The 26,258-nt window shown below is 57.1% G+C and overlaps 1 protein-coding gene across 3 annotated transcripts in view; it reads left to right on the top strand.

Annotated features, from left to right (window-relative positions):
- Positions 1 to 24,797, top strand: part of GRK5 (G protein-coupled receptor kinase 5) — a 206,889-nt gene extending 182,092 nt beyond the window's left edge. For 2 of the 3 annotated variants that reach the window (XM_028121728.2, XM_028121726.2), the window contains 12 exons: positions 1,586 to 1,678; positions 6,419 to 6,482; positions 7,345 to 7,485; positions 9,956 to 10,146; positions 12,704 to 12,741; positions 14,510 to 14,599; positions 16,081 to 16,289; positions 18,458 to 18,592; positions 20,336 to 20,473; positions 21,196 to 21,333; positions 21,889 to 22,020; positions 24,337 to 24,797. In XM_028121728.2, coding sequence (XP_027977529.1) covers positions 1,586 to 1,678; positions 6,419 to 6,482; positions 7,345 to 7,485; positions 9,956 to 10,146; positions 12,704 to 12,741; positions 14,510 to 14,599; positions 16,081 to 16,289; positions 18,458 to 18,592; positions 20,336 to 20,473; positions 21,196 to 21,333; positions 21,889 to 22,020; positions 24,337 to 24,435 — 1,468 coding nt within the window. In that variant the 3' untranslated portion in view covers positions 24,436 to 24,797. The remainder of the gene's footprint in view (positions 1 to 1,585; positions 1,679 to 6,418; positions 6,483 to 7,344; positions 7,486 to 9,955; positions 10,147 to 12,703; positions 12,742 to 14,509; positions 14,600 to 16,080; positions 16,290 to 18,457; positions 18,593 to 20,335; positions 20,474 to 21,195; positions 21,334 to 21,888; positions 22,021 to 24,336) is intronic. The other variant, XM_028121729.2, reaches the window with a different exon arrangement.
- The last annotated feature ends 1,461 nt before the right edge of the window (positions 24,798 to 26,258 follow it).

The raw sequence follows: 26,258 nt of genomic DNA, 5'->3' as shown, positions 1-26,258 counted from the left end.
TGTCAGCAGCCACATGGCCCCGGAGAGAAGCTGCCCCTACCCTCCACCTGGAGTGCTGGGCACCAGGGCAGGTCTGCCGTGCCCCGGGGGCCCCAGCCAAGCCACCCAGCTGTTTGTATACTTCTTAGGAATGGAAAAGATACCCAAGTGCCAAGTCCAAAGAAAACATCTGCCTCCAAGGGTGTTGAAAGCAAGTGGCTCTCCAGGCTGTTGAGACAGAGGAATGTACAAAAACTTGACCCCGTCTGGGCGGTTTGGGAGTCCTTCCCAGGCCCCCAACCCCCACTGCCAGCAGCAGCCAGAGCCGGGTGGCACTGCTGCAGGAGGGGGGCTGGAGGCTGCCTTCTCAGCCACACCCCATCACCTCGTCTGTGGGCCATAGGGCCATCCTAATGGATAGGAGACAAGTCGGTGGGTGTGCTGCTGGTCAGACACCAGTGAGGCCCCCACCTGTCCCTCGCACACATCCTGGAAAGGTGCACGCACGTGCTTGTGCCCACACAGGTACCCTACCCCATACGCTGCACACCAAAAACTGCCCGGAGCCTGATCGCCCCCCACGGCTTGCTGTGCGCCCTCGTTCAGCCTTTGCCCTGCAGACAGCGGGGCACCTGCTGCGTGCCTGGCACAGTGATAGGTGCTGGGGGTGCCATGGTGAGCAAGAACCCAGTCCCGGCTTTCATGGAGCTTAACAGCCAGGTGGGGAGGACGTGAAAACCAGTGCCCCTGTGCACTGTGGGATGAGCTGGGAGCCCCATGCTGAGAATGGACATTTAGGGAGGGCCAGCCGAGGAGAGAGACGCCCCTTCCCTCCACGAGCAGAAACAGACCCGGTTGCTGTCCTCTTGGAGCTGGCTGAGGGTCAGATCTGACAGCGGGTAAGGCCCCAGGGCTGTCACTGTGACCCTGGCCCCTGCTCTCCTGTTTGGCAGGAGACAGCGTCCAACAAGGCCTCCACTGTACGTGCTGCTCCCCCCGACCCTGCCCCCCACCCACAGGTCCCAAGTGCCTGGGCTAGATTGGGCAGCATCACCACTTTTTAAAGGAAAGAAGCCCATCCCTGCCTACAGCCAGCTTCAGAACCCTGCGGGCCTGGCCCTCAGCAGGCGACCAGTGAATTCTGCTGCGGGGATGGAAAGCTCCCAGTGGCTTCACTGGTCTTGGACCAAATCCAGAGCCTGGGCCCTGCATCCCTGCTCTGCCCACCCCCGCACGCACACCCCTGCACCCAGTTATTCTTCTGTCCTCACTGCAGCTCAAGAGTCCCTTCTTGAGAGAAAGAGAGCTACCTGAGCCCCTCCCCGCCCCGGGACCTCGCTTAAGCCTCCCTCATGATAACATGCTTCTGCAGGCATCTGTTTGGTGATTGTCCCACGTCACAACAGCAACCTCAAGCTCACAGTTCTGCCCCGGGCCTAGAGCCGTGCTGTGGCGGGGACCCAGTAAGTGTCCGCACGATCAGGCAGTCACTTTGTTAGGATGATGGGCCTCTGAGGCCAGTTGTTACCTGCCGGATACGTATACGGCTCTGTCCGGCTGCTTCAGGCCAGGATTATAAAATGTTCGTTTGTTCCCTCTGAGCCAGGTCTGTCCACGACTATCTGAAGGGAGAGCCCTTCCATGAGTATCTGGACAGTATGTATTTTGATCGCTTTCTCCAGTGGAAGTGGTTGGAAAGGTGAGTGCACCTACAAGTGTGTGCCAGTGTGCGCGCGTGGCAGGGGGCGGGGGGACAGGTTTTCCACCGGGGAACTCATAAAAATCAGTTACCTCCATGGGTCCATGGTTCAGATAAAATTAGCCATCCTCCTGTTGATTAAGTTCTTGGCTATTCTAGAAGTGCTCTGTGCTTATTAAAGTGTGCATGCACACACACACACTCATAAATACATACATACTTATTCTTACTTTTTTGGTTCACTGTTTTTGGGAATCCTCCCTCTGCCAGCAAATAAAGAGCTGCCACCTTCTCTGAATGAGTGGCACATCCCTGATTTAGCTCAGTCCCCTGTTGATGGACGTGGAGGTTGCTCTCAATTTTGTGTACAATCTTCCCTAAGTAACGAGTAGCTTTGTACATATATCTTCACGTACTTTTGCAAGTACATCCATAGAAATCCTGGCAGAGGGATTTCTGGGTCAGAAAGTGCCAATGTGAAACCATGAGGGACCGCTAAGTTGCCCTCCCACACAGCTGCCCCCCATTTCCAGGCCCGCCGGTGCCCCAGTGCCTGCCTCCCCTCCACCTCATCAACACTGTTCTCGTGCTTTCCTGGCCGGTGTGTGAGCAGCAGGGTTTTCCTTCTTGTGTATCTTGTCATTTCTAATAATGGGTAAAACTGAGCATCTTTTCATGTTTTGTTTCCTGCCTTCTCTCCGCAAAGTGTTCTCACGGATGTGGTGGTGACTCGGCCTGGCAGCTACAGCCTCTGTGTGACTGATGAGGAAGGAGAGCCCCCGAGAGGGTGTGGCCGGGTCACACAGGCCAGCAGTGCAGCCGAGGGGGGGCCCCAGCCCCTGACCCCCAGCACAGGGCTCTGCCCCCCACACTGTCCCAGAATTGGCAGAACAAGGCAATGCCTGCGTTAAATCCGTGCTGGGCTCTGCTGGTAGACAAGGGCGGGGAGCACCCCGTTCCGCAGCCCAGGGGTCCCTGTGCCTGAGGCCTGGCACTCACGGGAATCTGGGCACCCTCTGGGCAGAGAGCCAGGAGCCATCCTGCTGCTGCCTGTCCCCACCTTCGCTGGCGAGTGCCCTGCAGACGCTTAGGGATGCCCGAAAAGCCCCATCCACGACCCTGCCCTGCCCACTCCAGGAAGCCCGGAAGGAGAAACACCCAGCTCTGTACCACCGGGGGGAATGACAGTCAAGCAGGGGGCAGTCTCCTCTGTGGGCCCCTCACACGTGCACATCGTGGCTCCGGGAGACCCAGGGAAGTGGGGGTCAGTGCGGACATCCGGCTGAGGGCCCTGGAGGCCACAGCCTGGGTCTGAGTCCCGGCTCTACCTTCTCCCCAAGGACCTTGGCAAGGGCTGCTCACCCCTCCCCACCTCAGTTTTCTTATCTGTGAGTTAGGGGTGATAATAGTGCCTGCCTTTGTAGGCACGGGTGTGGACGAGCTGAGGTAAGCGTAGTACATGCCTATTAGGCAAGAGCTCAGGAAAGGTCCGCCGTTTGGCCCCGGGAAGTCAGGTGCTGGATACAGTTGTTGTGCTGTCACCCTCAAGCATCTGGTATGGGAGGGAACCACTGGCCCTTGTGTTTCTGATGATCGCAGGACAGTGTGGTGGGGACGTATTCGTCACCCCCAGAGCCCAGGGCTGTGTGCGACACAGCCCAGTCTCAGCCCACCTTCTCGGGGTGGCAGCGTGGGGTTGAGTCCCTGGATGTGGGCTCTGCAGCAGGCTGCCTGGGGATCCAGCCCCAAAGCCACCACTTACCATCATGACCTTGGGCAGCTCGTTTCCCCTCTCAGGGCCTAAACATTCTCACTTGCACAATGAGGACTTTGCCACCTCCTGAGGCAAGAGTGAGGATTACGTTAGTGCATGTGCAAGGTGCTTCACCCAGTGGGGACTGTTACCATAAAGACCCCCAGAGGGGATGTGTCCTTTGTTCCTAGAGTTCTTTTTTTTTTTTTTTTAAGATTTTATTTTTTTGACAGAGCACGCAAGCATGTACAAGCAGGGGGAGCGGGAGAGGGAGAAGCAGGCTCCCCACGGAGCAGGGATCCCAATGCAGGGCTCGATCCCAGGACCCTGGGACCGTGACCTGAGCTGAAGGGAGACACTTAACCAACTGAGCCACCCCAGGAGCCCCTATTCCTGGAGTTCTAATAATGACATCTGACACACAGCAGCTTACAAAGAGCCTTGGGATGCAGATGCCTTTTCATTGTTGTTTTACTGAAGATACAAGGCTCAGAGAGGTTGATCGATTGGCCCTGGGTCATGCAGCAAGGGCCTGGCAAGGCTGGAACCTGAACCCAAGGCTCTGCGGTCAAGTCCTTCACCCTTATTCCACCCAGCACTCTGTTCAATAGAATCCTTTAGCTGTGGCCACTGCCTTTGATTTTACTTGTCTGTACTGAACACTTGAAATGGAGAAACAGACTTTAAAATCTGTGTTGACTGCGAAGAAGTTAGGCCCTTTTGTGGGCATTAAGTCGTCGAAGGCACTAGGGCAGGACCCTGGCCTAGAAATGCCCCTAAATGACTGACAGCACCCTGCTTCATCCCTTTCCTTTTTCTTTTTCTTTTCTTTCTTTTCTTTTTTTTTTTTTTTTTTTTTTTGGCTAACAAAATCATGGCCTGTTCATGCTGTACTGTTGAAATATTGAAGGGATTTTCTCCCTCCCAAGGTTAACCGAGAAATTCCTCGGAGACTGTATTACACTCATTTCCCCTAGCAAAGGAGCTCTGTGGTAATGCCGACCGACTGTTTGTTCTCCATGTATCGTAAACTGTTAGGCCCGGGCGCCTTCATGTGGTTTCGAGGGCAGCCGTAGAAACGCTTCCCAGCGCCGCATGGCGGATGCAGCCGCATGGCAGGCCTCACTGCAGCCCAGCCGCTCGTGTGCAGGGGGACACAGAGCCATGGAGAGTCTGCAGAGGGGCGGCCCTGTGCTCCCAGCAGGGAGATAATCAGTGTGCCGCTCCCCCCACCACAAAGAAACAGAAGAGAGAGTGAGTCAGGGCACGTGGACTCCAGACAGGCGTACTGGTGGGGGGCGGGGGGTTCAGGGCTGCCCTGTGAGAGGTGTGGTGCCGAGGACCTTCAGGACCCATCAGCAAGCAAGGTTGCAACAGAGGGTTCATTCAGGAGCTGCTGAGTGACTGGAGGCTCAGTGGTCTTTCTCAAGCTGACCCAATTACGTGGGCCAGCCCAGTCCCACTCTAGTGTGTGCCCTGGTCCGGCCTCTGCGCTGGGGTTGGGGGATGCTCAGGAATAGTCCTGGAGGGTCCAGCAGCTAAGTTGGACATCCTAAAAGCAGATTGTTCTTTATCCAGTCGTGGTCCAAGGACACTTAGGTTGTTTGCATCTCTTGGCCCTTGTGAATAATGCTGCGGTCAGCGTGGGAGGGGAAACGGGGTAGATACATACAACGGAATATTATTCAGCCTTAAAAAAGAAGGAAATCCTGCCATTTGTGATAACATGGAGGAATCTGGAGGATGTTACGCTAAGTGAAATAAGCCAGACACAGATCCTGCATGATCTCACCTAGATGTGGAATCTAAAATAATGTCCCAGTCATAGAAACAGAGAGTGGATGGTGGCTGCCAGGTGCTGGGGTGGGGGGGTGGGGGTAGAGGTCATGGGGAATGTAGGTCAAGGGATGTAAGGTTTGGGTTAGTTCTGTGGGATGAATAAGCTCTGGAGAGCTGACGTACAGTGCTGTGACTCTAGTTCACGGTACTGTATTGTATGCTTGAAGTTGGCCAAGAGGGCGGATCTTAAGTGTTCTGACCAGCGAGAGAGAGGGAGAGGGCAAATGGTAACCATGGGAGGTGACAGAAACTTAGCTTGATTGTGGTGATCCTTTCACAACGTGTGCATGTATCAAAGCATCAAGTTGGATACTGTTTGTCAGTTATACCTCAGAAAAGCTGGGGCTGGGAGCCGCTGATTATTTTTAGCCAAACAGGCCAGTGATGAAAAAGCCCAGGCTGTCTGCTCGCTGGAGTTCTTTGAGGCAATTTTAGATGACCATTTGTTTATTTACTCTGTGAGGTCCCACCCTTGCCTCATGATCAGAGGGTCCATCTGATTAGACTTAAATGGCCTTAGCTAATTAAAATGGGGGTTGGGAGATACAAAGCAATGATTACTTCATAAATACTGCTTTGGGCAGACAGGATCTTCTGGTGCTGCGGAGCTACGGGGGAAATGTGATAAAGGGGCCCTCGGTGGTGGAAGGACTGGGGGCCTGCAGTAAAGGATGACCAACAGCCTTTCTCCCTGGGGACAGGAGGTGGGCGGGCAGACCAGATGTGCAGGTGTGGGGAGGGCTGTTGTGTCCTCCCCGGGACACCGAACCTGTGCGGCTCCTGGTCCCCTCCCTTCTCCCTGCAGAGGACACTGCTGCCTTCTGAGCTTAGCCACCTGATTTTCACTGGGAAGAGAGAGGGGAACCACACGGAAAGTGTGGTGAAGCAGCTTCTTCACACATCTGCTCTTCCCTCCAAGCAAGCAAGCGAGCGAGCGAGCGAGGACTGCTCGGGTCCCAAGCCACACGGGGCCGAGGGCGGGTGGCCTGGGATTTGAACACCCAGCCCCAGAGCAAGTGCTTGAGGGACCCATCCGCAGTGATGATTCCTGGCGGTTTGCAGGGCATGCAGTGCCACTGTCGTCTGTTTCTTGTGGCTTCTCCATCCCAACACCTTGAGACCAATGTTGGATTCTTGCTTTTTTCCAGGCAACCGGTCACCAAAAACACTTTCAGGCAGTACCGAGTACTAGGAAAAGGGGGCTTTGGGGAGGTGAGTAAACATCCGCATCTTCAGTGGGAAGTTCCCCTACTCTGTCACCGTTGCTGTCCCTTCTGAATGCGCCTACGGCATCCTGCTCCCCCTGGCGGGGAGGGAGCGTGAGGCATGGGGCCCAGGAACAGGAGGTGCCGCTGAGATGGGAAAGGAGGCTGTCTGCAGGGCCGGTGGGATGGAAGTGCTCTTGGAGCCCGCCTCAGGGGTTGTGTCTGGAGAGGAGAAATGGGCGTCTTTGGCTGTCTTTGGAGGGAGGAGTGAGAGCATGAGGGGCCCAAGCATCTTGGCCAGATGAGGCCATCAGTATGTGCTAATCTTCTCAGTCTGTGAGGCAGGCCTTGTAATTCCCATTTTAGAGATGAGGAAAACTGAGGGTCAGAATGGTTGATGACCCAGCCAAGGTCACGCAATCAAAAAGGGGTGGAACCAAGAAGATGAGAACCCCAATGCCTTGGCTCCTGTTGCACTGAATTATAAAATCAGGGTTGTCAGGGGTCTGACACCAAAACAAGCCTCCCTTACCAGCAGCTGGTGCTTTGAAGTCCCCGGTTAGCAATGGCTGCATCTGGTGGAAGCTTGGGATGGAGAAACTCTAGTTGCCTCTGAGAGAGGAGCAGCACTTGAGGCTTTGGCCGGTCATGTAAACACCAGTGTAAATGGTTGGTCGTGCACCTTGAAAAGCTAGGATTCACCTAAGGATAGAAGGAGGGAAGCAAGGGGCACGGAAGCCAGCACTTGAGGGCAGGGCCTGGGGCAGCAGTGGGTCCAAGGCCAGGCATCCTTGGGTCCCGTGACTGGGAGCACCCTCAGGCCAGGCCTTCACCTGTCCCATACCCTTGGCTTCTCTCTTGTACCTCAGGTCTGTGCCTGCCAGGTTCGGGCCACGGGTAAAATGTATGCCTGCAAGCGCTTGGAGAAGAAGAGAATCAAAAAGAGGAAAGGGGAGTCCATGGCGCTTAACGAGAAGCAGATCCTGGAGAAGGTCAACAGCCAGTTTGTGGTGAGTGTCCAGGGCCCGGCGCCAGGCCACCCATCTAGTGACCAGGGCTTCTGTCCCTTGGGAAGGAGGGGTCCTCCAGTGTGGCAGGTCCCCATCCCCCAGGGAAGTGGAATGCAGTGGGAGGATTAAGCAGCAGAAAGGCGACCAGGCCTTCCCTCCATCACAAGGCTCCATGTGGCCAATCATGGCTGACTTGCTCCGGTCACTCGAACTGGCCTGGCTCCCCTCTGTGTGTGGGACCAAGGCCTCTGTTCTCTAGAACCACCTTGTAAACTCCTCAGTGGAAAAAGCAGCCCACCCTGGGCCCAGCCAAGGAGCTTTGTTTCCACAGACCCCCCCCGCAGGCTGGTTTCATCGTGGGGGAGACCTGAGTGTCAATATCCTGGAGAGGTGCCATCTTGTTTATGTTCGTCGAGTTACCATGTCTCGGCCAGGCTTGGCTGTGGTAACGAACTACCCCCCCAACCCGAAGTAGCTGGACACAACAAAGACCGTTGTCACGTACACAGAGTCCAGCCAGATCCAGCCACCCTCCTCCATCTTACAGCTGCCCCACGTAGAGTCTTAAAAGTGTGTGCTGGGGGATGTGCCCAGGGACCCTCACTGCCTCAGCCACAGGGACGTGCCTCACACCGCCCACAGCCCGTGGGCCAGAACTAGTCACTGCAAGGGCCGAGCCAGCTGCAGGGAAATGTGGAAGAGCATGTGGGTGTTTGGTCAGCTCTTGATCCCTCTGCCACATGTCACTATAAAAAAACATGTACAGGGTGAAACTCCTACAGCACAGAGAGGTGTGAAATACAAATAAAAGCCTCCCTCTTCGGGTAGCCATTCTAGCATGGTGGATTCATGCAGAGGCTTTAATATTTTTAGCCAGTGGAGTCCTACCAGACGTCTTAAGCTGCAGTTTCCCCTTAAATTGTAGGTCTTTTCCTGTGGCCAGACCTACAGCTGTAGCTCTTTTTTTTACACTGTGCACCTCCCTCCCTGCTGTCCAGTACGGAGATTACCCATCATCTGTGCAACCAGTCCCCACCACTACAGATCAGTTCTGGTGTTTAAGCCACTGCCGTATCCACCCTTGCACATCTCTTTGGCGCATGTCCGTGAGTGTGTCCGTAGGATGGATTCCTGGTGGAGGCTTTGTGGTGTCAGAGGGTGTGTGTATTTTCCATTTGGTAGCAGTTCCCAAATGGCTCTCCATCGAGGTGGTGCCAAACGCCCACAAGCTGGGTGTGAGCGCCAGAGATGCCATCAGCCTAGTGCTTTCGTCATTCCCCAGAGGGCGTGGTTTTATAAGGTGACACTCAAAGGGGACAGGAGTGTGCACCTCTGGGTCTCCTCTCAGGCTGCCCCCAGCTGCCAGCCCCCTTCAGTGGGGACCACAGGTCACTGCCTCCATGCTGCCCGTGGAACCCTCATCAGTAAAGGAAGGGGCACCCTGGCTCTTGTCGGGCTCGGTGATGGTGGGTGCTACTTGGGGGGGGGAAGGGTGGTATGCCTGGTAAATGGGGTGGCACGTCTTCGAGGGCCTGGACCACCTTCGACTGTGCCCCACCCACTGCCCCTGGCAGGGAGTTGGCCCAGCGCCCTCCAGGGGCCCCTCCTTGGTGACTGTGGGCAGGTGTGGGAGGGAGGGCCAGCCTGGCCCCTGGCACTGAGCACCGGCCCCAGAGCCCTCCCGCTCAGCTCCCGTTCTGTTTCCTTTCCTCAGAAATAACTCCCATCGTTCCTGGGCTTTGCGTCCAAGGTGTATGGCCCAGCCTGTGCCCGGCCTGGTCCGTGGTGGCCAGATTTCATTCGGACTGGCTCCCTAGTGGAGAAGGACGAGTACCACCCAGTGGGCTTTGCCTCAGACCCCGTCCTGTTGCCTCTCCCACAACCCCGTGGCCCCCATCCATCCTTGGGCAGCTGATCTCCACCAGCGAGGAACTAGGTCCTCCCTGTTACTGGGCCCTTTGCCCAGACGCGGCCTGCGTGCGAGAGGGGGCGGACTTCGCCAGCCTGTGTTCCCCTTCGCAGAGTCCCACCGGCTGCCTCCCCAGCCCACTCCCAACATCCCTGCGGTAAAGAGACCCCAGCCCAAAAGGCATCTGGGCTCTTCTTTTCTTGACTGGCCAACAAGGCAACCCACAGACTTCACCAAACAAAGCACGCACAGGCTTTTTTGCCTGTGCAAACACACATGCGCCATCTTGTCAGGCTTCCTAAAAGGGCAGAGTACCGGCCTGGCCTCCCCACTTTGCCTCCTCACCTGGAACCACGATATCGGAAGGTGTGTCCTTCGTCAGCCAAGACGGGGGGGCAGTGGGCAGGGGTGCCGTGAGGCTGTCGGGGTGCTGGGCAGTGGCATGAAGCTGCTGAGGACCCCATTCCAGCCCCCCCCCCAGCTCCAAGGACCCTAAGGAGGATGAGTGGAAGTGGGTGGCAGTCACTGGAACTTCACCATGGTGCTGCCTTGTGCTCCCAGGTCAACCTGGCCTATGCCTACGAGACCAAGGATGCGCTGTGCTTGGTTCTGACCATCATGAATGGGGGTGACCTGAAGTTCCACATTTACAACATGGGTAACCCTGGCTTTGAGGAGGAGCGAGCCTTGTTTTACGCGGCAGAGATCCTCTGTGGCTTAGAAGACCTCCACCGGGAGAACACCGTGTACAGGTGAGCAGACTTGCTGTCCGGTCCTGCCGCCAGAGACTGAGTGGGGGGCTGACCTGCCACATCATCGGCCAAGCGGGCACCCCCACCCTGGGACTCCTGCCCTGGACCACTTGGGAGCCAAGTATAGGAGGTGATGTTCCCTCAGAATTGGTGGGGACGGGCCAAGCTCCGGGTCCCTTCCAGCCCAGGGTGCAGGAAGCTCAGTGAGCCTGCCTCAGAAAGACCTTAGTAGGATCACCAGCGAGAAGCAGGCAGCGGAACGGACCTCAGTCCGTCCTTCTCCATCCGACTTGATGGATTCCACAAGTAGTGGTCTTCAGACTTTTCTCACTGCCCCTCTCAAGGAAATCTGAAAATCTGTGTGCCCTTATACATTACAAAAACATCTGAGATAGTTCGCCATCTGTTAAAATAGTGGCTAATAGGGGGCGCCTGGGTGGCTCAGTTGGTTGGGCGACTGCCTTCGGCTCAGGTCATGATCCTGGAGTCCCGGGATCGAGTCCCGCATCGGGCTCCCTGCTCGGCGGGGAGTCTGCTTCTCCCTCTGACCCTAACCCCTCTCATGCTCTCTCTCTCTCTATCTCATTCTCTCTCTCAAATAAATAAAATCTTTAAAAAAAAATAGTGGCTAATATTTTAAAACTGAACAGTTACATCACATTTTTAAAGGTATCCAGTAGAATCTGATTGCTGTGGCAAAGTGATTTCCACCATTATCCATTTTAAAACTGCATGAAAATTCTTTAAAGGTGAGGGATTCTCTGTCATCCCCTTCTCCACCCCCACAGAATGTTATCATAATGTCACCTGTTGTTTTTTTGCCTAAAAGTCTGTCATTGATCATCATGCAGCTCTGCAATAGATGGATACATATAAGATTTTTAAAAAATTTCCTTTAACCACAGGCTTTAAGAGTTAAAATAACTTCTGTTGAGTTGCCGTTGTAATGATTATTAGTAGAACCCTCTTCTAATTGGGATCCTAGGGGATTTTGCACCGTGGAGCAGGGCACCACAGTTACTGGAGCCTGAAGGAACCTGCTTCTCTTCTGTCACTTGGAATCTGTGCCACCGAGAAAGGGCAGGTGGGAGGGGAGATCCCAGAGAACACAGGGACGGGCTTTCTTGTGTTGAGGATTTAGAAAGGCAGAAGATTCTTGAATTTTCTTCTTTCGGTATTCTTGAAACCGGCAGCACACAGGAGCCCCCTAGACGGTTCCCACAGACCCAGCGGGCCCGCACACCCCAGCACGAAGACCTTTGCCACGGAGCTCTTGGCAGAGATGATCTTGGGGAGTCCAAGAAGGTTTTGAAAACAAGAAGGAATGGTCTTGATGACTTGCTCTTCTCCTCCTGCCCCTGTCTCCCCATTTAGGCTTTTGTTCTGTTTTCGTTCAAGTGAGAAGAGAAAAAATTCCCTAAGCGTTGAAAAAAGAACTCTTCACTTGATTGCTTTTCACTCAAAACAGAAAGAGGGGCCTCCAAGTTCTAAGCCCTTATTCTCGTGAAGAAGAGAACCACAGCGCCTCCCTGGCCTCCACCACTTGCCATGGCCTCTCTGTGGGTTTGGGTTCTGGCCCGTGCCTGCCAGCCAGCTATCTTTCCAACCCTGTGGCTGCTGGCTTGCTGAGGTGATGGATCTTGCCCTTACTTGGAATTGTTAACACATCAACAGAATGCCAATTAAATAACAGTGGCAAAGTGTTTTGTAATAAATAACTATGTACAAACCCATTATCACCTTGTGAGGCTGCCCCACTGAATTTGAACACAGTAACCATTCCTCATGAGGTCAGCTGCCATCAGTTAAATAAGCAAAGCCAGTTGGTTGAGAATCGCATCCTCAATCCAGATGCTGATGGCTTAACTGAGTTGCACACGCTATCCTATTGGCTGTTCTTTTACCCAGAGAGGACCTGCTACTTGTAAAACCAGACATTTCTGCCGCCTCCCTCCCCCAGCAGGGGAGGGGGGCATGTTCTTATGAACAGGGATGATGTAATCAAAGAGGAGAGACAGGAAGGACAGACGGACAGGGGCGCGCCCTTGCTTGTCACTCCTGGACTGGGAGATGTGCCAGGCTCCAGGGGTCCCCTGCCCAAAGGGGGTCCCTCCTCGACCATTCTCTGTCCCAGCTGTACAGCGGGTGCGGTGTCCTCAGTAACTTCTCTTCGCTAATTCCCAGGCCCCGCTCTGCCTTCCGGGCATCCCAGGGCATCCTGAGACCTCCAGCTGTTCCCAGCCCTGGAGGGGTCTCTCACCACACCAGCCAGAAGCATGCTCCGCCCTGGTACCGTCAGTGTGCGGATGAGAGCCAGGGCTGGCCTTTGCCTGACCCCTTCCCTGTCATCTCCAGGGTCAGGAAGATCCTGGCAACAGTGGCATTTGTTCTAAATACCGGGAGGAGGGAAATTAGTCCAAGATTGTCTGGATCGAGAGAGAGACCAGGCAACATGAGCCAAGAGGTGGGAAGGAGACGCGAAGAGAGGTCAACCGAGACGCCATGCCCTGATGCTCAGAATGCCCACACTCACATGCTTGCCATCTTTCCCTTTCAGAGATTTGAAACCCGAAAATATCCTGCTAGATGATTATGGTAAGTTGGGGAGCAGCCTGGGAGACCCCTTTCCTGCTGTGTAGCCAAGATGAGCGTCACAACCCAAAGGGAGCAGTGGACCGTCTGGCAGAGCCTTTCGGAGGCATGGCCCTGGGACCGTGGGAGGGCAGCGGGCGAGTAGGAGGAGCACTTACCCCCTCCCCCCAATCCTGGGTACCTGGGGAAGGCAGTGGGCATGGATAAAGCTCCTGCGTGGTGCAAAAGTAGCGTGGCTTGGCCAAAAGAGAAAAACAGCACTGATTGAGGAGTCTGGAATTTCAGAGATCCTGGGCAGTACTTAATTAACTCTTACACAACTTCCCTGCACCCCATCTTCCTTCCTTGTGAAATGGAAACAGTGGGCCCTGCTCTGCCCACATCAGGGGGCGGGGGCGCGGTGGTAAGGTTCCAACAAGATAGTGTGATCAGCTACGGCCAGCTCTAGATGTATTCGGCATTATTTGTGCATTATCACTGCTGTTTTCTTGTGTGTGCATGTGTGTGCGCGCACGTACACACACACACACACACACGTAACGAGCGGCTACAGTAGCGCCTCACAACTGTTTAGCCTTGCACAGCCCAGAAATGGTGTTCACACCCGTTATCTGACTAGATCTTCCCATCTCTGCAGAGGGGGCAGGGCCAGCATCCCTTTGCCCATTTGACAGATGACAAGATGGAGGCTCAGAGGAGCCAACCTGCCAAGATCACCCAACAATATCAGTGGGGAGCTGAGACCAGAAACCAGGGGTCCCCCCAGCATGCCCCAGGCAGAGGGGAGGGAGAACGAGAGGCAGGTCTTTGGTGACCTGGAGGGAGGTTTGAGTGTTGTGCTACCATGTGGAAGAGTGGGCAGAGTGTCCCGGTCCTGCCTCCCCTCTTGGATGAGCCCAGTGCCCACGGGGGTCCTTGTTCCCTGCTGGTCTCAGAACCGTGCCCACCACTGGTCTGCAGCCCAATGGCTGGAACCTGCGTGTCCTCTTCTGCCCACTTTTATCAGGGGCTGCCGAGCAGGGAATCCACACAGCTCTGGCCTGGGGGGAGTTCCTGACGTTGGGCCTTGCCGGGGGCCAGGCTGTGGGGCCGTGGCGGGCACTGACAAGGGAGAGGGGGCAGATGTGGCCGTGACCCAGCCCGGGTGGGCCGCCGAACAGGACAACAGCGAGACAGACCTGTCCGCACTGTGTCGTCTTGGCCTCTGGGGGTCGGTCCCAGACTCAGTTCCATCTCTCAGTCTCCCCAAGGCCTGGACGACTTCACTCTGTTTCTCCAAAGGGAGAACGCAAAGAACCTCCAAAGATCAACAAGGCAGGACAGAGAGTTGCTTCCCAAGTTGCTTTGTAATTTTTCCCCTTAAGCAAATTGTAAAATTTCAGGAGAAGCTCTCATTTTTCCCGTGAAGCAATCCCAGAATCAGGCCAAGGCGTTTTAAACTTGGTGATCTCAGCCTTCCAAAAAGCCCATGAGGGCATTTTACGAGGTAGGTTGGCCATTGTCCAGCCAAATCCAGGCATCCTTTCCTATCTTTTTGTTTTCTTCCTGAAAAGTATGATTGACCCACGTCCTCTGACACCTGGACTCTCCCAAGGGTCTGCAGTCACTCCGAGGGGGCTGATGATGATGCCCCTCCTCGTGGACAGATAAAAACGTGAGAGTCTATGTGCCTTGCCCAGGGGCACACGACAGGTCTGTGGCCCTGCCCAGGGTGGGGCACACATCCACATGACTGTCCCGGGGACCTGCTGACTCTGCTCTCCCCACTCAGGCCACATTCGGATCTCGGACCTGGGTCTGGCCGTGAAGATCCCCGAGGGAGACCTGATCCGCGGCCGGGTGGGCACCGTCGGCTACATGGGTGAGTGTGGGTGTGGCCCCTCCCCAAGCCCACCTCTTGGGCCGTTGGCCTCTTGGTGCCACTCTGACCAGCAATAGAGCCACAGTGGGCAGTTGGGAGGTCTTAGCCAGGGTGGGAGGGGGTGTTGGGGCCCAGGGTTCAGATTGCTTAAACTGAGCGCTCTGAACCCCCCACCCCGGCCCCAGCTGTGCCCCAAAGCCAAGCCACTCTCCGCGTCAGAGGTCAGTGCTGGGACACCGCGCTGCTCAGGGGAGGCTGATCTGAAGGTAGGGGGCTGGTGAGTTGGCAGGCAGCCTTTCAGAGAGGCCCCTGAGAGGAAGGAGGTCGCTTGGAAAGGCCCAGAAAGGAGTGCACCACCAGCTGTGTCACCAAGCAAGATGCTAAGTAGAGTCCAGCCTTAGGCTCCCTGCCCTGCCACCAACCCCTCGCCTCGCACGCCTACTCCAGGACCATCGTCCCGAGGGCTGCAGGGAAGAGACCTGGAGCTCCGTCTGGTCCTCTGTAATCCCCCTTCCAGTCAAGGACATCCCCAGGCTTCCTCCTGCACGTGGTACCTCACACACATATGCCCACTCACCCCAGGAGGTGGGAGCTCCAGAAAGCTCTGGGAGCCGGGGATGTTGTCCTCTGCCAGGCTCGTGCCAACAACACTTGCCCAGGATTCTATATGTTGTTCTGCTGCTAGAAGATCCTTTTCAGATTGCATGTCATTCGGGAGCCTGTGGGGTGTGTACCTACATATATGTGGCTGTGTGTACCCCCATGCCAATGCTGATGGGTGGGTGGATGGATGGACAGATGATAGAGCGATCGATCTGCGCATCTTTGTGGACACCTGTGTCTGTCTCCTCTCGCATGGAGCGTTGCACACATCCATCTGCAGGGCCTCTGTTATATGCTCACTGGCACATGTGTGGATGTTTGTGACCTGCCTGATGACGTGAAGCTTATCTTTTTTGCACTTGTATGGTTAATCTAGAATTTATTTTATCAAAATAGTAGGGAAGCCATAGTGAGAGGCTGTTTCAATTCCAGGTAAACTTAAAATCATCTTTACTTTGGGTGGACACACTTTCATTCCTGGAAATAAATATGTGTGTAGCACCTACCCTCTGTCAGGTGTCATACTCCTTACTGGGACACAGCAGTGAATAAGGCAGCTCAGATTCTAGTGGGAGAGACATTTCTATCCACTGTGATGAGGCTTCTGAAGCCACAGTCCGAGCCCTTCGGGAGCACAGAGGAGAGCAGCCAGGGCAGGTGCCCTGGAGGAGGTGGCGTTTATGGCAGTTGGTGAGTAGGAGTCAACAGGGGGAAGCGTGTCCCTACCATGAAGCTTCAGGCCTTCTGTAAGCAACGCCATCACTGCTGGGTGCAGGACGCTCCGTCGGTGTGAGCCTCAGCCCTGGCCCCCTGTGCCCCAGCTCTGTCCCGTCACCAGCTGTGTCTTACCTCTCCTGGCTCCGCTCCTCTGCCCGCAGCTCCGGAGGTCCTGAACAACCAGAGATACGGCCTGAGCCCTGACTACTGGGGTCTGGGCTGCCTCATCTATGAGATGATCGAGGGCCAGTCACCATTCCGGGGCCGCAAAGAGAAGGTGAAGCGGGAAGAAGTGGACCGCCGGGTCCTGGAGATGGAGGAGGTGTACTCCCAAAAGTTCTCCGAGGAGGCCAAGTCCATTTGCAAAATGGTGAGCTCCTGGTGAGCCTGCCCCCAGCCGAGAGCAGCAAACCGGGCTGAAGCGGGCGGGGTCAGGGTGCACTAGGGGCAGGAGTCAGGAAGCCCCCGAGCCAGAGGAGCGAGCGCTCCTTATTGTGGACTGGGATGGTCGGCGAGGGCTTCCAGGAGAAAGCCCGAGGTGGGGGCAGCGAGGCTCTAGGACAAGGGAAAGGAGGTAGGCCCCCCCCTTAGAGGGGGAACTGCGTGAGACACCCTCCATCCAGCTTTGGTGGGGAAAATCAGCGTGGAGGAGAAAGGAGGTGATCCCAGCTGGTTCCCCAAGACACAAAGGGATCTTGGGGTATCCCCTGCCCTTGACCTTGGCCCCCTGCAGTCTCAATCTCTGGGTCCCTGGGCCCTGGCTAAGGTCCGCAGGTGCAGCGCAGGTGGTGGGGTGGTGATATTTTCAGTCTTTGAACATCTTACAACAGAGTTTTCCTTCCGCCACATGGAATGCTGGTCACACTGGCTTAGGTCCCACATGACAGCAATCTATGAGTACTGGGATTTGATTGTCCACGGGGGAGGGCGCAGGTGGGGAGTGACGTTTGGACAGGCTGGGCGGGCAGGGCCAGATTGCGGGGCTGGGAGGCTGGATGGAGGAAGCGGTGATGGGAGCCATCAAAAGTGAAGCTGGGAATGAGTCCGCCCCAGCCCGCTGCCCTTCCCCTCCGCCCAGGTAGGCCCACCCCTGGCCATAGGCGGGCAGGTCCCATTCTCACCTGGCTCTCAGGCTGCCAAGTTCTGCCTGCGTCCGCTTGGGGCCCTCCTCCCTCTGGTGCCAGGCCCAGCTGTGCTGTGTACCCCCACCACCGGCTGCTGCCCTCCAGTGTCGGCCACGAGGGGACAGGAGAGCCTGAGCGCCGGGGACCCGGGAGCCCACAGACTTCCTGTCCCTGGGGCACAGCAGATGAGCAGGGCTGAGGCTGGAGGCTTCCCTCCCTGCCACCTGTGCATGTGCATAAACCACGAGGCTGGAGTGTAGAGAAGCGCAGGCCCAAGGAGCTGATTAAAGTGGTAAAGCTTCTGCTTCCAGAAAAGCCGAGGCTGCCCTGTTAGTGACCCGGAAACCATGTGGTGTAGCTGCCCACCCTGAGGAGGCCCCTCTCCTGGAGCCGTCCAGCTGCTGCCTGACCACTTCCTCCCACCCGCTTCGGTCTGGTGTCACAGAGCCATGGGAAGAAGGATTTGGGGCAAGAGCTACCATTTGACCACTTCCAGAAAAGAGGAACCGTAGATCTCCCACTACGTGTGTGGGAGACCCTGAAGGAGGGATGGCGTGTACACATGCAAACACCCACCCAAACCACACGACCATGGACCCGGGGTCTATCCCGTGGGACCAAGCTAGGTCATCAGCCATGGTCAGAGCATCTCCAAACGTCCCAGGTCAGGGTCGGGGACTCAGAGAAGCAGAGCAGCCCCGGCAGGACATGGGACATGCAGAGGGGACAGAGAGGTGGAGAGGGCCCCCTCCCTGCCCTCTGTCGCTGTCGTCCTCCTTGGTGCCCGGCTTTGGGGCTCTAGGACTGGGGGCCCTACTGGCCCTCTGCTGCCCCCTGGTGGCCACCAAGGGAAAGGCGGCGAGCTGAGCCTGGGGCTCTGGACCCACATTGGCCCATTGGGTGTCAAGTGTCAAACCAGTGTCCCCTCATCTTTCTCTGCTGGAAGAACTGACAAACCCTTCTGGCCTTGCTTCATCTTCTTACAAGTGATCATGGGGTCTTAGGATTCTAGCCTTGGGGCTTCCTGGCACCCCTCACCCCAGCCTGTCTGGCAGCCAGGCCCTGTCCCCTCCAAGAGGCACCAGCTCAGGACACAGCAGGGCCTGACTCTGAGGAAACCAGGAAGGCTCGGGGCACATTGGGCTGTTTCTAGACTCCGGAAACTCAAGCCCTGCCTGCCCAAGAAGACTACTCCCTGTTGCCAGTTCCTTCCTCCATTCCATCTTGGCAACCACAAGACCCTCTCCACTGCCCCTGATGTCCAGAAATTCATGCATGTCACTGCCCTGGCCCCTGGTCCAGTCCCTAGGCCCAGACCTCAGCCCTACCTCCTGTAGGGCCCTGCTGAGTCCCCGCACTGGCCCTTCAGCCACCTCAGCCTCACTGGCCTTCCAGCCCATCCCTTCTCTTCCAGGAAGCCCACCCTGCCTGTGCCACTTGCCCAGCTCACACCACTTCTCCCTCTTGCTTCTCCCGGTGTACACTCGATGTCAGAGTTGCAAACAGGCAGCGTGTTGGATGTTCAGCCTGCATGGTGTTTCAGAAAGAGGTGAATGGTGGGTTCATTGCCAAGATTTCAGGTTGGAGAGATTTCACATAAAAACCTGGATTTTCAGCCCTGGGCCCTGGTAGGAACTGATGGGTAGCCTGGCACAGACCACCCAGCCCACTCGGCCTTTATTGTCCTTGCTTGTGTCTTCTGTCTGGCTGGCCCCCGCAGGCTCTGGGGTCTACAGCTGGGAGGTCCAGCCTCTACCCAAGGAGCCTTGCCTCTTTGGGATTTCTCAGAGTGGGGAGGAGCCTGGCCCAGCAGAGCCGATTCCTGGAGCCTCTGTGGAAAGGCAGAAGCACTAGCGAGGAGAAGCTGAGGCCCCGAGCCACCAGCTCGCTGGGCAGAACCAGCCTGGGTGGTCACTGGACCACAGTTGATGGCGATTCTCAGGGCTCAGTCCTTTCCAGGCTGTGACCTAGTGCTTGCCCTGGTACCACCTTTGATTCCTTTGTTTGAAGGGAAATGGGGGGCAGGGGAGTGGTGCCTGCAAGCCTCCCCCTACAGACCGTGAGCCCCAGGAGGCCTGCCTGCCCACTGGCTGTCCACCGCAACCCCAGCCCACACGGCCGGCGGCAACTACCTGTGGAAGGAAAGCACACGGAGGGTGCCAGGGTATCGGAGGAGGAAAGGGCTGGACTCCCTCTGGGCTGCAGGCCATCCACCTTGATTTTAGTCTCAAAGCGAGCAGGAGATTCCAACAGCATGCCAGGTGCAGTGCTCAGCGGGGCAGGGGAAGAGAGAAGTAGGAGAGACTGCAGGAGAGGGGCTGACACCTGGTGGTCAGCTGCCGGTCCTCCAGCATCACAGCCTGCCCCTCCCTGCCCCTCTCTCAGCCCCCTCCCTGCCCCCTCCCAGCCCCCCCCCCCGACCACCTCCCCCACACCCTCCTGCCAGCCTCCTGGCCTCATTCCCACCTTTAGGCCTCTGGCCTGGCTGTCTGCTTCTGCAGCCTCCTCGTCTCCTGTGAACCTTCCCCCCTCTTGGTTCTGATGAGGACACTCCTCTACCCTGACCATCTGTGGCTCCCCACTACCTCCAGATCAAAATCCTCCTGACCTGGCCTTCAAGACCCTCTAGCACGTCCCCTTCACCCTGACCCGTCCCCCACATCCTCAATCGTCCCCCAGACTCAAGGACAGGTGTTCCCCAAGCCTGCCCCGCAGGTCCCTCTTGCTAGCGCAGACCCTCCGCCGATGCCTTCCCCGCCTGCCCGCGGCCCCCCCAGCTGGCGCCCGGTTGTGTGCCTCTGTCACCGTGGTGTCGTACCTGTGCATTGCCTGGATGGGTCCTCCGAATGTGATCTTGCGGAGGCCACTCAGTGCCCCTCCTCCCTCTCGGCACAGTGGTTTGTCTACAGTGTACGTAGGAGTTGAGTAAACGAATGAGCGAGGCCCGCAGAGACGGTGCCAGCCCTCTGTGGCTTACGTGTAGCAGGAGTCGTAGCAAGGTGCCGCCCGCGCTGGGCGTGCCGCCTTGGGGAGCGCAGACGGGACTCCTCTCCTGCAGGCTCCAGGCATCTAAAACCAGCGCGAGCGCAAGGCCACCCTGAAGCAAGGCCCGAGCAGGCTGGGGCCGTGTCCGTTGGGTGCCTGGGGGTGGCACGGGCACCGCAGAGGCTGGAGGAGGGACACAGACCTGTGAAAGGACATGGCCACAGTGCCCGAAGCCCCAAGTCCCCTGTGGCCTTCAGCAGGAGGAAAGGCCCACCAGGCGTGACCTCTCGGGGCTCTCTTGTCACAGCTGCTCACCAAAGATTCAAAGCAGAGACTGGGCTGCCGGGAGGAGGGGGCTGCGGAGGTCAAGAGACACCCCTTCTTCAGGAACATGAATTTCAAGCGCTTAGAAGCCGGGATGTTGGACCCTCCCTTCATTCCAGACGTGAGTAGCCTCTCCAGCCCAGGTTGAGCCTGTGTACTCCCTCACGACCTTGACTTAGTGAATGTCCTTGAACTCCGGGAGGACGGGGCCGGTGGGCGAGTGAGAGTAGCGGGTATTAGCACTGCCACAGCGGCAGCTCGTGGTTCTGGGGCCCGGCTCCGTGGCAGGCACTTACATCAGCCTCAGGCATAGGTGCTTCCGCTGTCCCCACTTGGCAGGTGAGGAGACTGAGGCCTACAGGGGTATGTGACTTCCCCAGAGTTCCTAAGCACCACAGCTGGGAGCCCAGCCCAGGCCTGTCGGGCTGCAGAGCTTGGGTGCCCAGTGGTGTGAGAGGGCCTCCCTGGGCCCCCAGCATTCCTTCTCTCTGTGGAGGATGGGCCGGAGGCCCCAGCTGTGGCCGCCCTCATTCCCACAGAGATATCTAGAAACGCTCCCGCCATCCTGATCCTGTGGGCTCTGGGGGAGCGGGGATCCCCAGAGGTGCCGAGGAATGTGAGTCAGAGAGGGCGTGTTCCGTCACCCCACCGCGGCCCCAGCCTGGAGAGAGGGGTGACCAGCAGCCGGCATAAGGGTGATGGCGGGAAGGAGCCCCTGGGCAGATCTGTGAGAGAGAGCAGCACCGGTCCCCAGAAGGGCGCCCCCCCCGCCCCCCATCAGAACCTGCGGCTGGGGTGCCGGGCCTGGGACAGGGCCCATGTGACCGAGCGCTCTGCCCACAGCCCCGCGCCGTGTACTGCAAGGACGTGCTGGACATCGAGCAGTTCTCCACCGTGAAAGGCGTCAACCTGGACCACACAGACGATGACTTCTACTCCAAGTTCTCCACGGGCTCCGTGCCCATCCCGTGGCAGAGCGAGGTGAGCAGGGCGGTGGCCGTCTGCACCCTGAAGGGGGCCACTGGGCCGGTGGGGACAGGCCCGGGCTCCGTCGGCCGTCGGCGTGGGGGTCAGAAGAGGGATAGGAGGCGGGATGGACACGGTCGTCTAGCGGACTGTCTCGGGAAGTCTGGCTGGGAGAGAGGAGGAACATGGGCCCGAGCTGGGGGAAGCCCGCGCTGCTTCCGCAGGATGGGGCCGGGGAGGGGGCCCTGACAAGGGGAGGGGCGCAGAGCATGTGCGGCGACCTGGGCTTGCGTGGGGTGAGGAGGAAGAGGAGGTGTGGGTTTGGCGGCTGGACGATGAGCACACCCCCGCGGACGGTTTCTGCTTCCTCAGTGGAGGCAGCTGGGGGAGGCTGGCAGGGGAGAGGCCGTGGCAGGCGGGGAGCGGTCTGGGCCTGGGCCCCTGAAGGATGCAGGGCGGGTGGAGGACCTACTGGGAGCAGGCTCAGGGCAGGGTGGGGGCCGCAGGGACTCCTGTCCAGCCAAGATGACTAACACAGCCCCTCATGCCGCCTTCGCCCTGCTTCTCCAGATGATAGAAACCGAGTGCTTTAAGGAGCTGAACGTGTTCGGACCTAATGGTACCCTCTCACCGGACCTGAACAGAAGTCACCCTCCAGAACCGCCGAAGAAAGGGCTGCTTCAGAGGATCTTCAAGCGTCAGGTGAGAGACGCGCCCTCTGTGCCCAGCTGTCCTGGCGTTGGCCCCGGGAAGCCCTGGGCCCAGGTGCTTCCCCGAGACCGGAGCCGCGGCCTTCTCCCTGCGTGTGTGGGGCGTGGGAGAGCAGGGGCCGCGGCAGCCTGCCCGAGCCCCCTGTGCCCGCCACGTGAGGGGATCCGCAGGGCGGAATCGGGCAGGGCCAGCCCGGAGCTGGCCCTTCATCAAGGGTTCTCGGCCTCACCCCTGTGGACATTCACGGTGAGTTCTCTGTTGTGGGGGCTGTCTCGTGCACTGGAGGATACTTAGCCGCCTCCGTGGCCTCTACCCAGCGGGCACCAGTGGCACCGCCCTCCCATACTACCGATCGAAAATGTCTCCGGACCTGGCCCCTTGTCCTCTGGAGGCGAAGTGTCCCCGACAGAGAACTAACTGCCCCATATGGCCCTTGTCAAGACTCAAGTTCTGTAGGTAGCGATCGCACGTAACAAAAAGCAGGCAGAACGGGTGTGGGAGAGAGGAGCCCTGCAGACCCTCATGGCTCCTGGGTTGGGGCCCCCCAAGGTGGATGCTGTGGCCTCCAGCTGGCAGCCTCAGGAGACTTTGCCCCTTGGGAAAAGGCATTCTTCCTCAGAGCCTGTCCCTGGATTGAGCGTTCGGCGTGGCCCAAGTGGAAGAAATGTTCCTGCAGGCCTGTGAGAGACCACCGAGGCCCTCACCTCATCCCCCTTGCCCAAGGCGGCCAGAAGAGCGCTCCCTCCTGGCCTCCCTTGAAGAAGGCTTGGCCCAGTGTGTCCATCCCACAGCCTGGGAGGCTCCATTATTTACATTCCCCCCACCCCCCCGCCCCCCCGCCCCACCCCCAAGGAGCTGCCCCTCTCCCCAGGAGGATGAAGAGGGAGAGGTGGAGCGGCTCCGGTCCCCAGGTCTCCCAGCTCCCCCACCCCCAACCTGATTACAGGATGGGGTGGCTGTTGATGGCGCTCTGCTTTGGACCTAGCTCTGCACCGAGTGCTTTTTGAGGGCTTCTCTTACTTAATCTCCACAAAAGCCTGGGCCTTAATTCAACCGTTCAGTCATTCGGCCAGTATGTAGCGAGTGCCTACTGTGTGCAAGGCTGTTTCCCCAGGGTTTGAGATGCACCAGCAAGGCAAACCAGGATCCCTCCTTTTGGGGGGTCCTAGTGCAGTGTGAGCCCAGGATGTGCTCCCATTACCCCACTTCACAGATAAGGAAACTGAGGCTGAGGGAGGGTCAAGGTCACAAAGGTCACACGGCTGGTAAACCCATACGAAGGATCTGGGGATAACAGCAGGGAGCATGGATCAGGCACATGGAGAGAAAACACAGACTGAGGGCAAGTTCGGGGTTTGATCCGGAAGCTTCATGTGAGTTTCACATCCTGTTCCAAAATAGACTCCTGTTTGTATCCACTTATAAAAAGATAATTTTAAAATGCTTCCACCAAGTAAAATTGAAGTTCCCCAAAGAAAGGACCTGTCCCCTTCCACATGGCTGAGTCCCTAGCACGTACTTAGGTCCTGGGACAAGCACTTGCTACAGAGGCTCACAGACCTGGGGTTCACATCTGGCCCTGACACTTTCTGCTGCTTGGGTGGCACCGTACTGACCTGTCCCAGCCTCTGGGGGCCCTCCTGCAAGATCAGCACCCAGGGCCAGCAAGAGGACTGAGTGACAGAGAGATCAGTAAGAACAAGCAGTTCCTGGTTCTGGGGCCGGGCACTCACTCAAGCCCTCTCTACACACAGCCTCACTTCCCGCTCCACCAGCCCGGTACAGAAGCAGCCCTTGTCCTACCTGGCACGCAAGGCAACCAAGAGATTTAATAACTTGCTCAAGCTAAGCGACAGGTTTCAGACCCTGGGCCTACAGGAATGAACCATATAGATATTCTAGGAGGGGCTGCCTCCCCCCTGCCTTGGGGTCCTCTTTTTTTTTTTTAAAGATTTTATCTATTTATTCATGAAAGACAGAGAGGGAGAGAGAGAGGCAGAGGGGAGCCCGACGCGGGGCTCGATCCCAGGACCCCGGGATCATGCCCTGAGCCGAAGGCAGACGCTTAACCATCTGAGCCACCCGGGCGCCCCTGCCTTGGGGTCCTCTTAATCCCACAGCTCTGCCCCTGCCCCAAGGGGTGGCCTCTGGCCCTGGGTCTGTAGCGGAAGAAGGGCACAGGCAGCAGAAAGCAAGAGGAGCTGATCAGCAGCCCCTGACCATGGCCCTGTTTTCAGATTCAGAGGCCCCTACACGTCCACCAGGACTAACTCTGTCTCCCCCCACCCCTCTCTCTCTCTCCTCCAGCATCAAAACAATTCCAAGAGTTCACCCAATCCCAAGACCAGTTTTAACCACCACATAAATTCAAACCATGTCAGTTCAAACTCCACCGGAAGCAGCTAGTTGGAGCTCTGGCCTTGAAGTCCGCGGTGGGACCAGCCTAGACCCTTGTCCTTAGCAGCAGAACTTGTGGACGGGGGAGCCCTCCAGGAGCCGGGAAGGAGGCCGGCTGCCTCCTTGACACAGAGCCTCCAGGTTTCTCAAAGAGATTTCCACTCAGGTCTGTCTCCAGAGGTGGCCCTCAAGCCGACGTGGAACATTGCAATAGAAATCCAATTGGATACGACAACTTGCACGTATTTTAATAGCGTCATACCTAGAACTGAATTTTGTCTTTATTATTTTTAAAGAAAAGTTTTGTAAATTTCTCTATTGTCTCAGTTTACATTTTGTATATTTGTATTTAAATGAAAGTCAGACTTTGAGGGTGTATATTTTCTGTGCAGCCACTGTTAAGCCATGTGTTTTAAGGCATTTTAGAGTGGGCGGGGTGGGGGGGGATTTACAAAAAAAAAAAAAAATGTGACTCAAGACTTCCGGAGCCTCAAATGAGAAAATGTTTTTATTAAATGTAGAAAATGATTCACATTTCACCTTTAAAGGATTGGTTGTATCCATCTCTCTAACCTTTCCCTCACACATCGATGTCACCATGCTGTTGGCCTGTAACAGCCTGAATTAAGCGCTCCAGACACACTTGGGACTTCAGCCCCAGTCAGAACATCCTCCGCGGGGTCTCTGGAGTCTCCTAGGGCCAATGCGCACATTTCCTTTAGAGGCACACGGTGTCCGTGTTGCTCTGGCCTTGGCCTCCTCTTCCTTCTGGAAGGCGGCCGGTACGCAGAGCTGGGCCTCTTTCTTTCTAGGCAGGTTCTAACTGCTAAAGCCTGTATGTTTTCAAGAGGCTTGCATTTGGGGATTTTTGTTTTACTCTATTTTTTAAGGGACGCATCGTGATGATAAGGAGTAGTCATGGAACCCCAGCTATCCCAAATCCTGTGGCCTGAGGAAGCATCAGGGAGTGGGGGTCAGTGGAGTCCTACCGAATGAGTCCATGGGCGGGGGGGAGGCTTGCCCAGGGACTCCAGGCACGTTCCTCAAGTGTTTACGGGGTCACAGGGTCTGGAGAGAGCTTCCCAAGGCCCCACAGATACCCTAGCCCAGGTGGCATGGGTGGGGTCGGCTCTCCAAGCAATGGCATGGCTAAGGAGAGGGCCAGGGTACCACGGAAGCTCAAGACAAACTCACGGTCACTTCTTGGGAGAGGTGGGGCTAAGATGCTCTAACGGAGCATCTCAAACCTTCAGGCACAAGTCGCCCCCAGGAGGACTCGGTGGCTTTGCCAGGCCAGGGTCTTCCGAGGGCGGTCCCCAGGCCCTTTGAGCCCCTGGCCACCTCCTGTTGCCTCTGAAAAGTGACAAGGAGCAAATCCACCCTCGCCTCCCCCCTGCCCCAGAACAGGGGGAGTGGCTGACACCCCTGCTGCCCTGCCTGGCTGAGTCCCTGGCGACCGAGTCAGCCTCATTCAGACCCGGTGTCAGCCACCTGGCGGTTGCCAGGGTTCCTCCCAGTGTGGGTCCAGCGCCACCTACAGGCGGCTCCGGTCAAAATGCAGATTCCGGGGCCCCACCCCAAATCTATGGAACGGATTCTCTGGGAGTAGGGCCCAGGAATCTGCATCTTTAAGAAGCTCTCCAGAACATTCTAACATACCCTCAAGAAAGGGCACTGCTGCCTTAGCTTCAGTGGGGCTTCGGACGCAACTCTCCCAAAACGATTTCTGTGAGCCGGGCAGCTTGGAGCGCGAGCTTTGAGGGAGGAGTGCGTAGCGGGCATGGCCGCCTCCTGTCCAGTGTCCGTGCTCCTCCCTCAGACTGGGCCAGTGG

This window comes from Eumetopias jubatus, unplaced genomic scaffold (assembly GCF_037043125.1).
Source record: "Eumetopias jubatus isolate StellerSeaLion01/CBP00866 unplaced genomic scaffold, mEumJub1_p1.0 scaffold_17, whole genome shotgun sequence".
Lineage (NCBI taxonomy): Eukaryota > Metazoa > Chordata > Mammalia > Carnivora > Otariidae > Eumetopias > Eumetopias jubatus.
This window is presented reverse-complemented; position numbering and strand designations above follow the sequence as displayed.